The sequence below is a fragment of the Carcharhinus amblyrhynchos genome, unplaced genomic scaffold (genome assembly GCF_965287045.1).
Source record: "Carcharhinus amblyrhynchos unplaced genomic scaffold, sCarAmb.v2.hapA chromosome_193, whole genome shotgun sequence".
Taxonomy (NCBI): Eukaryota; Metazoa; Chordata; class Chondrichthyes; order Carcharhiniformes; family Carcharhinidae; genus Carcharhinus; species Carcharhinus amblyrhynchos.
Genome location: NW_027649933.1, coordinates 242,138 through 257,894, shown reverse-complemented (window position 1 = coordinate 257,894; position 15,757 = coordinate 242,138). Strand labels below are relative to the sequence as shown.

At 47.1% G+C, this 15,757-nt stretch overlaps 2 protein-coding genes across 2 annotated transcripts in view; one reads left to right on the top strand and one right to left on the bottom strand.

The window, feature by feature from the left end:
* Positions 1–708: 708 nt before the first annotated feature.
* On the bottom strand, positions 709–5,287 carry LOC145338828 (thiosulfate:glutathione sulfurtransferase-like). The gene is made up of 4 exons (XM_080183239.1): positions 4,946–5,287; positions 3,959–4,081; positions 3,190–3,349; positions 709–1,082 (listed from the first exon to the last, which is right to left on the bottom strand). Exons 1-4 carry the CDS (start codon positions 4,956–4,958, stop codon positions 1,028–1,030), a joined length of 351 nt encoding a protein of 116 aa, XP_080039365.1. The 5' UTR covers positions 4,959–5,287; the 3' UTR covers positions 709–1,027.
* A 1,749-nt stretch (positions 5,288–7,036) lies between these two features.
* LOC145338830 (immunoglobulin superfamily member 11-like) overlaps positions 7,037–15,757 on the top strand; it is a 35,961-nt gene continuing 27,240 nt past the window's right edge. The window contains exon 1 of the mRNA XM_080183241.1: positions 7,037–7,107. Within this exon, the coding sequence (XP_080039367.1) occupies positions 7,053–7,107 (55 nt within the window). The 5' untranslated portion in view covers positions 7,037–7,052. The remainder of the gene's footprint in view (positions 7,108–15,757) is intronic.

Genomic DNA, 15,757 nt, shown 5'->3' with positions numbered 1-15,757 from the left:
TTTCTTGCCCTCTCTGTCCATTATCCCTCTCTATTTCTCTGCATTTGTGTCTCTCGCTCCCTTTCAGCCTGTGTGTGCATTTCTGTCTTTCTTCTGTTTCTCACTCCCTCGTGTCTCTCACTCTGTTTGTCTCTTTCTCATCTGTGTCTCTCACACACTCTCTCCCTCTCACTGTGTTTCTGTCTCTCTCTGTCTGACTGTTTCTGTCTTTCTCACGCTCCCTCACTGTGTGTTTCTGTCTCTTTTGTCTGTCTCTCACACTCCCTCACTCTGTTTCTGTCTCTCTCTCACACATTCTGAGCCCCTCCTCCCTGTGTGTGTGTGTCTCTCTGTTTCACTGTGTGTTTCTGTCTCTCTCGTCTGTATCTCTCACATTCCCTCACTCTGTTTCTGTCTCTCTGACTCTATGTTTCTTTCTCTCTCTCTCTCTCCCTCTGTCTCTCACACTCCCTCACTCTGTTTCTGTCTCTCACACACTCTGTGCCCCTCCTCCCTCTGTGTGTGTGTGTGTGTGTGTCTCTCTCTCTCTCTGTCTCACTGTGTGTTTCTGTCTCTCTTGTCTGTGTCTCTCACACTCCCTCACTCTGTTTCTGCCTGTCTCTCACACACTCTGTGCCCCTCCTCCCTGTGTGTGTGTGTGTGTGTGTGTGTGTGTGTGTGTGTCTGTCTCACTCTGTATTTCTGTCTTTCAGAATTAAGGAACCACAATTGGAGTCCAGAGTTTGAGCGAACTTTATTCCAAGCACCTTGAGTAACGGATACAAAACCACCGGAAAAGCAAGCAGACTGGAAATGGGGTGGGTTTTGTGGGAAATTCGATGTGGTCAGACGCAGGGTTTGCCTCAGGCCCAGGGGAAGGTTCACACTTGGAGTTTGCAGGTTGGATGGAGAGAGCTGGGACTTCAGTTTCAGTTGGGGAAAAAATGGCCAGGAGGGTTTAGTGTCAAAGTTCAGGTTAGGATCAAGGTTGGTGGAGTGCAATGTGACCTTGTCCAGTTACGGTGCCTTCAGTGTACACACAAAGTCGTCATCGCGGTTCCTCTCGAGCCCACTCCCCAAATCCGCCTTTTAAATTCTGAGCCCTAAAAAACATCGATAGAAACAGTAACTAAACAGGAGATAACAGAGCCCAGAGTGTTTAATAGTGACAGTGTAGGCTGCTGTAACTAATCTCCAGCACTGGAGTGAACCTCCAGAGTGGCACAGTGACATAGCGGTTAGCACTGCTGCCTCATAGCGCCAGGGACCCGGGTTTGATTCCCGTCCTTGGGTCTCTGTCTGTGTGGAGTTTGCACATTCTCCCAGTGTCTGCATGGCTTTCCTCCAGGTGCTCTGGTTTCCTCCCACAGTCCGAAGATGTGCTGGTTAGGTGCGTCGGCCGTGCTAAATTCTCCCTCGGTGTACCCGAACAGGCGCTGGAGTGTAGCTTTGTGAAGTTAGTGTTCATAAAATTATGAAAAATTGTAAAAATGCGACCAGTTGTAAAATTGTTTGTTTAAAAGACGATATAGTTTTTTTTCTGTGCTGCGAAGCTGCAGGTGCAACCAGTGCAGACTGAAACAATGTGTCTGAGAGAAAACAACGGGTTTGCTTGGGTAACAGGCTTTAGGCATTTGAATCAGAACGTGTTTTTGAATTTTAACCAAGCAATTTGAAATAGGCATTTGAATAGCAGCAGCCTTTCAAATTTGAATTTGGTGTTCTGATAATCTGACCCGGGGTGGAGGATGGTGCACGCAGCAGTAACGTGCAATTGTAGGTTGCGCCGGTTCATGGGCTCCCAAGAGACTTGCCCCTTTTTTTGCAATCTTGTGGAGTCTGTGGACTATGTCTATGTTCCATGTTGTAGACTGCATGACCGTTTTTGTTTCCTCAGAAACCTTTTGCTGGTGTATTGGTTGCACTTCATCCATGTTCCTGATTGACGGATACCCAGTGCGGAGAGGGGGCGGGGAAGGCGGAGAACCTCCTCGTGAACCTGCTCCTGGGTTCCTCCAAACCTGCCATAAACAAAGATCCAAGCAGTAGGCGCTCGAAGGGGCACTCTGACCCCAACTGTCTGCCCCGCCACTGCAGCTACATTCACGGCTGGGTATCCCTGGAGAGGGAGCACAGGGTGTCCGAGGATACTGTTAATGCCTTCCATAGGGACCGGGGTGCATTATCCACCCCTTTAATTACATTTTAATTTGATGTTTTAAGTTTCCTTTCTATTTTGTCCTTTGTTTCCCCTCCTTTTGGGAGCTACCCTTTTTACTTTGTCTCTTTGTTAATTTGATTTTGTTTATTCGGTTGGTCAAAAAACTTGATAACCAATCTTATTGTGGGGTTTTTTTTGGTATGTCATCAGGGATATAAAAACCAGCTCCAGAAAACTGCTGGAAAGACAGTCTCTGCGCCTGCCACAGCTCACAGATCTCTCAGAGAGGGAGAGAGGGCAGGCCAAAGGGAGGGTGGGGAGGGGGCAGACCCAGAGGGAGGGCAGGGAGAGGGCGGACCAGAGGGAGGGCTGGGAGGGGGTGAACCAGAGGGAGGGCTAGGAGGGGCGGACTGGAGGGAGGGTGGGGAGGGGGTTGGCAGACTGAGGGTGGGCGGACCAGAGGGCAGGTGGACCAGAGGGAGGTTGGATCCAGAGGGTGGGCAGACCAGAGGGAGGGTGGAGAGAGAGCGAGAAGACAGTGTAACAGCTACATTTTATGTCTTAAAAGAAAGCTTCATCTTATCTCAGGTGAACAGGCCACTGGAACACAGAAAGCAGAAAGAACATTCGGAAAGACAAGACTGACTGCATATCGAGTGTGACCGGCAATTCTATCTTTTTTTGCCAATAAGTGGGGATTGTAATTATCTAAACAGCATTCCATTAGAATAGTGCTTTCTTTGGTTTATTAATAGTTTAGTTACCCTGTTCACAGTAAGTTAGATAAAAATGAACAGTTACCTGTTGCTTTTACAGAGTCTCAGGTAGTTATTTTGATTTAACCACTAAACATTGCTGTGCTATTTCTCACACACACTTTAATAGATATAAAGAGAGATATCTCTCTCGGAGTGGTTGAGTGTTAATTCTCTAAGAGATCATCCTCCCCTTCCTAACAATAACTAGGGATTTTCACTGTAACTTCATTGCACTGTTAAGGTAAGCCGACTTGTGATACTAATAAATAAATTTTTAACCTCTCCTCATACCTGGTATATCCCAATTTTCTGGCAGTTGCTGTCGCATTCGCTCCCCTGAGCCCCATCTGACAGTGAAATATCAGAGGAGACGTGAAGGCTGGTTTTTCAAACCCAAACCTCCTCTCAAAGCTCTGAGGGTCCTGTGAGAAAGCTTCCTTCACATTGTCCACTAAAAGAGAAAGAGAGAAGATGAGAGGCAAAAACACAAACCCATCTCCCCATTGACACACACCGGGCAGTCTGTTCCCCTATCGGAGGGGGGATTAACCCTCTCACCCACCTCTCCCCCATTGACACACACCGGGCAGTCTGTTCCCCTATCGGAGGGGGGATTAACCCTCTCACCCACCTCTCCCCCATTGACACACACCGGGCAGTCTGTTCCCCTATCGGAGGGGGATTAACCCTCTCACCCACCTCTCCCCCATTGACACACACCGGGCAGTCTGTTCCCCTATCGGAGGGGGGATTAACCCTCTCACCCACCTCTCCCCCATTGACACACACCGGGCAGTCTGTTCCCCTATCGGAGGGGGGATTAACCCTCTCACCCACCTCTCCCCCATTGACACACACCGGGCAGTCTGTTCCCCTATCGGAGGGGGGATTAACCCTCTCACCCACCTCTCCCCCATTGACACACACCGGGCAGTCTGTTCCCCTATCGGAGGGGGATTAACCCTCTCACCCACCTCTCCCCCATTGACACACACCGGGCAGCCTGTTCCCCTATCGGAGCCGGGGGTTAATCGTGTTTTACGGAATCTTCTTTTCCCACCTGGGATGTTGACGGATCCTTCGATTTTCCCTTTCTCTAACTCCTCAGGTTTCCGGACATCGATGATTGTCACCTTCCCAGCTGCCAACATCTGCTTCAAATCCTCACATGTCAGCTCATCTCCTGTAGATTAGAGAGAGACGGTGAGGGGGGTGAGGGCGGAGAGAGAGAGAGCCGGGGGTGAGAGAGAGAGAGAGACGGGTGTGTGTGAGAGACCGAGAGAGAGATAGAGACATACAGGGAGAAAGACGGCAGAGAGAGAGAGAGGGAGGTAGAGAGAGAGAGATACAAGTGGGGAGAAGGGGCATGCGGACAGGGAGATGATATGTGTGGGTGGGAGGGAGTGGTGCTCGGTGGGGGGGGAGAGAGGGTGCACGTGGGGGAGGAGGGGGGGCGCTGGCAGGGGACAGAAAGGTGTGCTGGGGGGAGGGGGGGCACACGGTGAGAGCGGGTCTCATGGGAGGGAGAGAGAGGGGCATGTGGGAGGAGAGAGATTCACGCGGGGCAGGAGAGGAGGAAGCGTGGGCGAGCAGGTGCATGGGGGGGGGACATGGCGAAAAGGAGGAACGAGCAAAGGGTGAGTGTGGGGAGGGGGAGGCCGAGCGCGGGGTGGGAGGCCAGCACAGGGGTAAACGAGCACAGGGGGACTGAGTGTGGAGCGGCAGAGCGAGCTCCATTCTATTCTTCCCGCCCCATTCTATCCTTCCCCCCATATTATAGCCACTAATCCCTCTAACCTACACATCCCTGGACACTAAGGGGCAATTTTAGCACGGCCAATCTACCTAACCCGTACATCTTTGGACTGTGGGAGGAAATCAGAGCACCCAGCGGAAACCCACGCAGGAGAATGTGCAAACCCCACGCAGACAGTGACCCGAGCCGGGAATCGAACCCAGGACCCTGGAGCTGTGAAGCAGCAGTGCTGACCACTGTGCCACCGTGCCGCCCACGGTTGGACCTTGTACGGAGGTGCAGGAGTCTTACCTGCTGCACTCATCTTCCCGGTCACCTTGTGATTCTCGCACACACACACTCACAGACCCTCACACTCACAGAGACAGACACAGACTCTGACACTCACAGAGACAGACACAGGCTCTGACACTCACAGAGACACACACACAGACCCTGACACTCACAGAGACACACACAGACCCTGACACTCACAGGGACAGACTCAGACTGTCACTCTCACAGAGGTACACACACACCCTCACACTCAGAGGCACAGACAGGCTTCAGGCTGTGCCTGTGAATGAGTCAGCAGTTAGGAAGGGGAGGGTGGGGAAATCAGTAGCAACGGTTTAACGAATCCAGGCAACTGAACTCAAACACGGAAGTGGGAGAAAGAGTCCAGATAGCTGGACTCGCTCCTTCACCTACACAAAGGCAGTGAAACCTGAAAAGCCACATTCCACACGGAGAGAGACAGATACCGTGAGAGAGAGAGGGGCAGAAAGAAGGAGGGAGAGACAGAGAGAGAGAAAGGGAGAGACACATATAGTGAGAGAGAGAGGCAGAAAGAGGGAGAAACAGAGAGAGACAGAGATATAGCGAGGGAGGCAGAAAGAGGGAGAGAGAGACACACACAAAGAGAAAGAGAGAGACAGAGACAGAGAAAGATATAGTGAGGGAGAGAGCGAGACAGAGAGAGGCAGAGAAAGAGATGTGAGAGAGAAGCAGAAAGAGACAGTGAGGCAGAGAGAGACGGGGAGGGAGATGGATAGAATCATAGAGATATACGGCACGTAAACAGGCCCTTTGGCCTAACTCATCCATACTGGCCAGGTTTCCGAAACTGATTTAGTCCCATTTGCCTGTGTTTGGCCCATCTCCCTCTAAACCTTTCCTATTCATGTCACTTTCAAATCTATTTTAACTGTAGTAATTGTACCCGCCTCTACCACCTCCTTTGGCAGCTCATTCCATCTACATCCCACCCTCTGTGTGAAAAAGGTGACACTCAGGTCCAGTTTAAATCTTTCTCCTCTTACCTTAGGCCTGTGCCCTCTAGTTTTGAGCTGCCCTACTCTGGGGAAAAGATTTTGACTCTTCACCTTATCATGATTTTATAGACCTGTATAAAGTTATCCCCTCATCCTCCTACACTCCAGGGAGAGACAGTCCCAGCCTATCCAGCCTCTCCTTAGAATTCAAACCTCCCAGTCCCTTTTGTGGTTAATAACATAATAACAGAGCGAGAGACAGAAGAGAGCCCAACAGAAAGCCAGAGAGAGAGAGAGAGAGAGAGAGACTGACAGAGAGCTAGAGAGAGACAAAGAGAGATATGGGGGCAGAAACAAAGAGAGAGAAAGAGAGACTGACAGAGAGAGACAGATTGAGAGAAAGAGCGTAAAGGACAGAGACAGCGAGGGGAGAGAGAGAGGGAGTGTCAGAGAGACAGACAGACAGAGACAGAGTTGAACGGAGTTAAAGTGACAGAGTGTGTGTGAGAGAGACACAGTGAGACAGACAGAGAGTCCAGAGAGAGACAGAGAACAAGAGCCAGGATGTTTGCAAAGGACAGAGAGAAAGCAAGAGACAGAGAACGAGGGACAGAAAGAGGGCAAGACATAGAAAAGAAGTGAACAACAGAGAAAGAGAGACTGACAGAGAGTGATAGGGAGAGTGTGAGAGATGCAGTGAGAGACAGGGATGGAGGGAAAGACAGAGAGAAAGAGACAGAGAGGGAGAGAAACAGAACAGAGACTAAGCGGTGGAAAGAGGAAAAGAGTGAGGTATTTGAGTGACAGGGAGAATGAGAGAGAAGTGGAAAGCGAGACAGAGAGGGACAGAAAGGAACCGAAAGAGAGAGAGATAGAGACAGGGAGAGAGACAAGGCAGAGATAGAGAGACAGAGAATAAAAGACAGGGAGCAAGAGATAGGGATAGCAAGAGAGAGATAGAGCCAAGAGAGAAATAGTGAGAACTGTCCCAAGAGGGATAAAGAGAGAGAGACAGAAGAACCAGGCAATCAGAGAGTGAGATAGAGAGAAGACAGTGAGAGGGAAAGAGCGAGAGGTAGGGGAGGAGCTGAGAAGTGACTCCCAGACACACAGCGACGTGTTGTGAATGCGGAGATTCCCCCAGCATGAGAGGCAAGCAGAGTCTCCGAGTCTGGTGCTCGATTTATTTGAATTTGCATGGTAAGCAGGAGGGAGAGTGAGAGAAAGCAAGTGACAGGCAGCGGGAGACAGGCAGAGTGAGAAAAACAGATTGAGAAGGACTAAGAGATTTCAAGGCAGAGAAATGTATTGAGAGTGAGGGGAGGAAAGAGAAAGCAAGAGATGAACAGAGAGAAGAACAGAGTGAAGAGATAGATGGATAGATAGAGAGAGATAGATAGATAGTGAAAGAACAGAGGGAAAGAGACGGAGTGAGAGAGACAGAGTGAAGAAACAGAGGAAGGGAGATCAAGTGAGAGAAACAGAGAGCGAGAGAGAGACAAACAGAGAGTGAGAGTCAGAGAGACAGAGAAAAGGAGAAAGAAGGGCAGAATCAGAAAAAGTGCGAGACAGAAAAAAGTTAGATAAAGACAGATTTAGAAACGGACAGATTAAGAGAGAGAGAAACATCTTTTGTACATTTTTCAGTGGGGTCTATTCTCACTCAATGATCTAACTTGATCAATTAGTTTCACTCTCTGGCTGTCCCTCTCTATCTTTCTCTCTCACACCCTGTCTTTAACTTTCTTAAACTCTCTCTTAGTAACCCATTACCTCTTGCAGTGTTCCCCCACTATACCATCACACTATCGGTTCCTGCCACTCTCCCTCATTCTCCCCGGATGGTCAGATTTGGAATGGTACCAAGGTCCTGGGAACAAGGCTTCCATTCATTCAGTGTCTGTGGAAAATGGGTCAGTGGACGATATATAGATAGAGCTGTTTATACACAGAATAACAGATACCCAGCATTTGGGGTGATTTATATATAAAATAACAGATACCCGGGAGTGAGTTACAGACTGGAATCTAATCGAGGGGTTCGGGGTGGTTTATATATAGAATAACAGGCACCCGGGAGTGAGTTACAGACTGGAATCTAATTGAGGGGTTCGGGGTGGTTTATATATAGAATAACAGATACCTGGGAGTGAGTTACAGACTGGAATCTAATCGAGGGATTCAGGGTGGTTTATATATAGAATAACAGATACCTGGGAGTGAGTTACAGACTGGAATCTAATCGAGGGATTCAGGGTGGTTTATATACAGAATAACAGATACCCGGGAGTGAGTTACAGACTGGAATCTAATCGAGGGTTCGGGGTGGTTTATATATAGAATAACAGATACCCGGGAGTGAGTTACAGACTGGAATCTAATCGAGGGTTCGGGGTGGTTTATATACAGAATAACAGATACCCGGGAGTGAGTTACAGACTGGAATCTAATCGAGGGGTTTGGGGTGGTTTATATATAGAATAACAGATACCCGGGAGTGAGTTACAGACTGGAATCTAATCGAGGGTTCGGGGTGGTTTATATATAGAATAACAGATACCCAGGAGTGAGTTACAGACTGGAATCTAATCGAGGGATTTGGGGTGGTTTATATATAGAATAACAGATACCCGGGAGTGAGTTACAGACTGGAATCTAATTGAGGGGTTTAGGGTGGTTTATATATAGAATAACAGATACCCGGGAGTGAGTTATAGACTGGAATCTAATCGAGAGGTTCAGGGTGGTTTATATATAGAATAACAGATACCCGGGAGTGAGTTACAGACTGGAATCTAATCGAGGGTTCGGGGTGGTTTATATATAGCATAAGAAACCTCACAACACCAGGTTAAAGTCCAACAGGTTTACTTGGTAGTAAAAGCCATTAGCTTTCGGAGTTCTGCTCTTTCGTCGGGTGGTTGAGGTTGCAGTAGGTGAACATGTGGCTAATAGTGACCACTACTCTGTCTACTTTAGGATGCGAATGGAAAAAGATGAGTGCTGTCCTAAGGGGAGGGTGCTAAATTGGGGGAAGGCTAGATACAGCCGGATTAGGCAGGAGCTTAGGGATACAGACTGGGATAGGCTGTTGGAAGGCAAGACCACGTTAGGCATGTGGGAGTCTTTCAAGAGAAAACTAAAATGGGTGCAGGAAAGGCTTGTGCCGGTTAGGAGGAAGGATGGGAGAGGTAGGATTAGAGAGCCGTGGACTACTAGAGATATTGAGGACCTGGTCCGGAAGAAACGAGAGGCGTATGTAAGGTCTAAGCAACTGGGAATGGAGAGAGCGGTGGAGGAATACAGAGAGAGTAGGAGGGATCTCAAAAGGGGAATTAAGAGGGCAAAGAGGGGGTATGAAATGGCTTTAGCAGGTAGAATTAAGGAAAATCCAAAGGCGTTTTACTCCTATGTTAGGAACAAAAGGGTGGCTCGGGGAAAAATCAGTCCCCTCAGGGACAGAGGAGGGGAATTGTGCTTGGAGTCCGAGGGAATGGGGAAGATCCTGAATGAATACTTTGCGTCAGTATTCACGAAGGAGAGGAGCTTGATGTCTGGTACAGTCTTCGAGGGAGCTTTAGACCAATTGAAGGAACTATCGATTACGAGGGAAGAAGTGTTAGGGCTTTTAGGTAGCATTAAAACTGATAAATCTCCGGGGCCTGATGGCATTTATCCTAGGCTGCTTAGGGAGGCGAGAGATGAAATTGCTGGGCCTCTGACGCAAATCTTTGTCTCTTTTGTGGACACAGGTGAGGTCCCAGAGGCTGGAGGATAGCAAACATGGTACCGTTGTTTAAAAAGGGTAGGAGAGATAACTCGGGTAGCTATAGGCCGGTGAGTTTGATGCCAGTGGTAGGCAAGTTGATGGAGAGGATTCTTAGGGATAGGATGTATGAGCACTTAAGAGCGTTGCGATCTGATTAAGGATACGCAGCATGGCTTTGTCAAGGGGAAGTCTTGCCTTACGAATCTGGTAGAATTCTTTGAGGAGGTGACAAAAACGGTCGACAAAGGATGAGCCGTTGATGTCGTCTATATGGATTTCAGTAAGGCATTTGACAAAGTCCCTCACGGTAGGTTGGTAGAAAAGATTAAGGCGCATGGGATACAAGGCCAGGTATCTAGATGGGTTGAGAACTGGCTTGCTAAGAGGAGACAGAGAGTAGTAGCGGAGGGGTCCTTTTCTAGCTGGAGGTCTGTCACTAGCGGTGTGCCGCAGGGCTCAGTACTGGGACCTCTTCTCTTTGTAGTGTATATAAATGACTTGGAAGAGGGAGTAAATGGTGTGATCAGCAAATTTGCTGATGACACTAAGATGGCTGGATTGGCTGGCAGTGAGGAGCAGTGTCTGGCAATACAATGGGATATTGATAGGCTGGTATATTGGGCAGATACGTGGCAAATGGAGTTTAATCCTGATAAATGTGAGGTGATGCATTTTGGCCGGAATAATGTAGGGGGGAGTTATATGATAAAGGGTAAGCCTATAAAGAGTATAGAAACGCAGCGGGACCTGGGGGTACAAGTGCACAAGTCTTTGAAGGTGGCAGTACAAGTGGAGAAGGTTGTGAAGAAAGCCTATGGTATGTTAGCCTTTATAGGAAGGGGTATAGAATATAAGAGCTGGAGTCTAATGTTGCAGTTGTATAGAACGTTGGTTAGGCCGCATTTAGAGTACTGCGTACAGTTCTGGTCGGAAGAACGTGGAGACTCTGGAGAGAGTACAGAGGAGGTTTACCAGGATGTTGCCTGGTATGGAAGGTCTGGGTTATGAGGAAAGGTTGAGCAAATTGGGGCTGTTTTCCCTTGAAAGACGGCGACTGAGGGGGGATCTAATAGAGGTATATAAGATTATGAAGGGTATAGGTAGAGTAAACAGAGGTAAGCTATTTCCTATGTTAGAGACCATGGGCTTAGGGTGAGGGGGGAGAGGTATAACACGGATATTAGGGGGAGGTTTTTCACACAGAGGGTAGTAGGGGTATGGAATGCTCTGCCAAGCAAGGTGGCGGAGGCAGGAACGCTGGAATTGTTTAAGAGTTACTTAGACAGGCACATGAATGGGTTGGAGATGGGAGGATATCGGAGATTGTTTTAAATAAAGCTCATTAGCATTGGGGAGTCCCTGGTAAGGTAAATGGATGTGGTATGATAATAAAGTTTTTTCTCTTTCCATTCACAGATTTTAAGTCGGTCCGCCTTGTTGTCCAACGAGGGGCATACACGCGATGGGTCGTACTTGGGCTGCTCTTGAAAGTTCGAGAGTGGCCTAGTGCTTCATGTCGTTAGTGTGTGCTTAAACTGGACCAGATGCTGGGCAACACGACAGCTCAGTGACTATCACTGTTTGCTGTACAGACACAAGGATTTGGGCCAGTGTCTGCGGGAGTTTGCGCATTCTCCCCATGTTTGCGTGGGTTTTCTCCGGGTGCTCCGGTTTCCTCCCACACCCCAAAGATGTGCTGTTAGGCTGATTGGAGGTGATAAATTGTCCATAAATTAGTTTCCCTCAATGCGGATGGCCATAAACAATAGATAAGGGTCATGGGTGGAGGGGGGACTGGTAATGTTAAAATGGCGGCGTGGGCTCGTTGGGCCGAAGGGCCTGTTTCCCAGGTTGTTTTTGTTCTTTGTTCTTTGTTTTACCCCAGTTCAACGCTGGCATCTCCACATCGTTGTACATAGAATAACAGATAGGAGTGAGTCTGGAATCTAATCGAGGGGTTCGGGGTGGTTTACATATAGAATAACAGATACCCGGGAGTGAGTTACAGACTGGAATCTAATCGAGGGGTTCAGGGTGGTTTATATATAGAATAACAGATACCTGGGAGTGAGTTACAGACTGGAATCTAATCGAGGGGTTTGGGGTGGTTTATATATAGAATAACAGATACCCGGGAGTGAGTTACAGACTGGAATCTAATCGAGAAGTTCAGGGTGGTTTATATATAGAATAACAGATACCTGGGAGTGAGTTACAGACTGGAATCTAATCGAGGGGTTTGGGGTGGTTTATATATAGAATAACAGATACCCGGGAGTGAGTTACAGACTGGAATCTAATCGAGGGGTTCGGGGTGGTTTATATAAAGAATAACAGATACCCGGGAGTGAGTTACAGACTGGAATCTAATCGAGGGGTTCGGGGTGGTTTATATAAAGAATAACAGATACCCGGGAGTGAGTTACAGACTGGAATCTAATCGAGGGGTTCAGCGTGGTTTATATAAAGAATAACAGATAGCTGGGAGTGAGTTACAGACTGGAATCTAATCGAGGGGTTCGGGGTGGTTTATATAAAGAATAACAGATACCCGGGAGTGAGTTACAGACTGGAATCTAATCGAGGGGTTCAGCGTGGTTTATATAAAGAATAACAGATACCCGGGAGTGAGTTACAGGCTGGAATCTAATCGAGGGGTTTCAGGATGGTTTATATATAGAATAACAGATACCCGGGAGTGAGTTACAGACTGGAATTTAATCAAGGGGTTCAGGGTGGTTTATATATAGAATAACAGATACCCGGGAGTGAGTCACAGACTGGAATCCAATCGAGGGATTTGGGGTGGTTTATATATAGAATAACAGATACCCGGGAGTGAGTTACAGACTGGAATCTAGTCGAGGGGTTTGGGGTGGTTTATATGTAGAATAACAGATAGAAATCCCAGAGCACCAGTTTAAAGTCCAAACAGGTTTATTTGTCACAAATAAACCTGTTTGGACTTTAAACTGGTGTTGTGGTATTTCTTTCTGTTTAGCTCCAGTCCAACGCCGGCATCTCCACATCATGAATAACAGGTACCCAGGACTGAGTTACAGACTGGAATCTAATCGAGGGGTTCAAGAAGGTTTACATGTAGAATAACATACACCTGAGAATGATTTACAGACTGAAATCTAATCGGGGGGTGAGGGGGGGAGGTGGAGGAGGGGGGTGGTTCAGGGTAGTTTATATGTAAAATAACAGATACGTGGGAGTGAGTTACAGACTAGAATCTAATCATGGGATTCAGAATCACTTATATGTAGAATAACATACGCAGGAGTGAGTTACAGACTGGAATCTAATCGAGGGGTTCAGGGTGGTTTATATATAGAATGACAGATACCTGGGAGTGAGTTACAGACTGGAATCTAATCAAGGGGTTTGGGGTGGTTTATATATAGAATAACAGATACCCGGGAGTGAGTTACAGACTGGAATCTAATCGAGGGGTTTGGGGTGGTTTATACACAGAATAACAGATACCCGGGAGTGAGTTACAGACTGGAATCTAATCGAGGGGTTCGGGGTGGTTTATATATAGAATAACAGATACCCGGGAGTGAGTTACAGACTGGAATCTAATCGAGGGGTTCGGGGTGGTTTATATAAAGAATAACAGATACCCGGGAGTGAGTTACAGACTGGAATCTAATCGAGGGGTTCAGCGTGGTTTATATAAAGAATAACAGATAGCCGGGAGTGAGTTACAGACTGGAATCTAATCGAGGGGTTCAGCGTGGTTTATATAAAGAATAACAGATACCCAGGAGTGAGTTACAGACTGGAATCTAAACGAGGGGTTCGGGGTGGTTTATATATAGAATAACAGATACCCGGGAGTGAGTTACAGACTGGAATCTAATCGAGGGGTTTGGGGTGGTTTATATATAGAATAACAGATACCCGGGAGTGAGTTACAGACTGCAAGCTAATAGAGAGGATGCACGGTTGTTTATATATTGACTTGTGGCTATCTGGGACTGAGTTATAGAATTGAATCTTACATCGTGTTCAGTGTGGTTGATGTAGTAAATACCCGGGAGTGAGTTACAGACTGGAATCTAATCGAGGGATTAGGGTGGTTTATATACAGAATAGTAAGAAGTCTCACAACACCAGGATAAAGGTATATCAACACAGACATCAAGTTCCTACACGCGCATATCGACACAGACATCAAGTTTCTATACTTTAGCCTGGTGTTGTGAGACTTCATACTGTGCTTACCCCAGTCCAATGCCAGCATCTCCACATCATTATGTGCAGAATAACAGACATCCGGGAGTGAGTTCCAGACTGGAATCTACTCGGAGGATTAGGTTGATTTATATACAGAATAACAGACACCCGGGAGTGATTGACAGACTGGAATCTAATCGAGGGGTTTGAGGTTGTTGAGATATAGAATAATAGATAGCCAGGAGTGAGTCACAGACTGGAACCTAATCAGAGGGTTCGGGCTGGTTTATCTGTAGAATAACTTATACCAAAAATGAGTTACAGACTGGAACCTAACCGAGAGGATGCAGGGTTGTTGATCTGTTGACTTATGGATATCTGGGACTGAGTTATAGAATTGAAGCTTATAGTGGGATTTGGTGTCGTTTATGTGGACAGCAATAGATACCCAGGGGTGAGTTAGACACTGGAATCTAATCAGGGGATTCAGGGTTTGTTTAGAGAATAACGGATGTGAGTTATAGATTGGAATTTAACTGAGGGGTTTGGGGTGGTTTATATATTTGATTTGCTTTGATTTATTGTCACATGTATTAACATACAGTGAGAAGTATTCTTTCTTGTGCACTATACGAGCAAAACATACCGCTCAGAGAGAAGGAAATGAGAGAGTGCAGAATGTAGTGTTGCAGTCATAGCTAGGGTGTAGAGAAAGATCAACTTAATGCAAGGTAAGTCCATTCAAAAGTCTGACAGCGGCAGGGAAGAAGCTGTTCTTGAGTTGGTTGGTACGTGACCTCAGATTTTTTTGATCTTTCTCCCGAAGGAAGAAGGTGGAAGAGAGAATGTCTGGGGTGCATGGGGTCCTTAATTATGCTGGCTGCTTTTCCAAGGCAGCGGGAAGTGTGAGTAGAGTCAAAGAATGGGAGGCTGGTTTGCGTGATGGATTAGGCTACATTCACGACCTTTTGTAGTTCATTGCGGTTTTGGGCAGAGCAGGAGCCATATCAAGCTGTGATAAAACCAGAAAGAGTGCTTTCTATGGTGCATCTGTAAAAGTTGGTGAGAGTCGTACCTGACAAGTCAAATTTCTTTAGTTTTCTGAGAAAGTAGAGGCATTGATGGGTTTGGGGGAATCAGGACAGGTTGTTGTGAACTACACACCTAAAAACTTGAAGCTGTCGACCCTTTCCACCTCGTCCCTATTAATGCAGACAGAGGTATGTTCTCCTTTACACTTCCTGAGGTCGATGACAATCTCCTTTGTTTTGTTGACATTGAGGGAGAGATTATTGTTGCTGCACCAGTTCACCAGATTCTCTATCTCATTCCTGTAATCTGTCTCATCATGGTTTGAGATCCGACCCACAATGGGGGTGTTTTCAGCAAACTTGAAAATCGAATTGGAAGGGAATTTGGCCGCACAAGTCATAAGTGTATAAGGAGTATAGTAGGGGCTAAAAGCACAGCCTTGTGGGGCACCAATGTTGAGGATGATTGTGGAGGATGTGGTGTTACCTATTGTAGTAGTGAGTTAAAAAATTCAGGATCCAAGCACAGAGGGAAATGCCCCAGGCCAAGGAGTTTGGAGATGAGTTTTGTGGGAATAGTGTTGAAGGCTGAGCTGTAGTCAAGTCTGTCTTTGTAATCTAGCTGTTCCAGGGTTGAGTGCAGAGCCAGGGAAATGATGTCTGCTGTGGATCTGTTGTGGCGGTAGACAAACTGTGGTGGACCTAGGTAGTCCGGGAGGCTGGAATTGATTCTGCCATAACTAACCTTTCAAAGCACTTCATAATGATGGATGTCAGAGCCACCGGCCGATATAGAAAAGCAGATACCCGAAAAATGAGTTACAGAATAAAATCTAATTGAGGGTTCAGAGTGATTTAGAAA

Excerpts from the sequence above, each read along its gene's own strand:
- LOC145338828 (XM_080183239.1), bottom strand. Across the intron at positions 3,350-3,958 it reads AGGATCCGTCAACATCCCAG|TGGACAATGTGAAGGAAGCT; the intron begins GTGGGAAAAGAA and ends TTTCTCTTTTAG. Across the intron at positions 1,083-3,189 it reads AGAAAATTGGGATATACCAG|GGCTCAGAATTTAAAAGGCG; the intron begins GTATGAGGAGAG and ends GATGTTTTTTAG.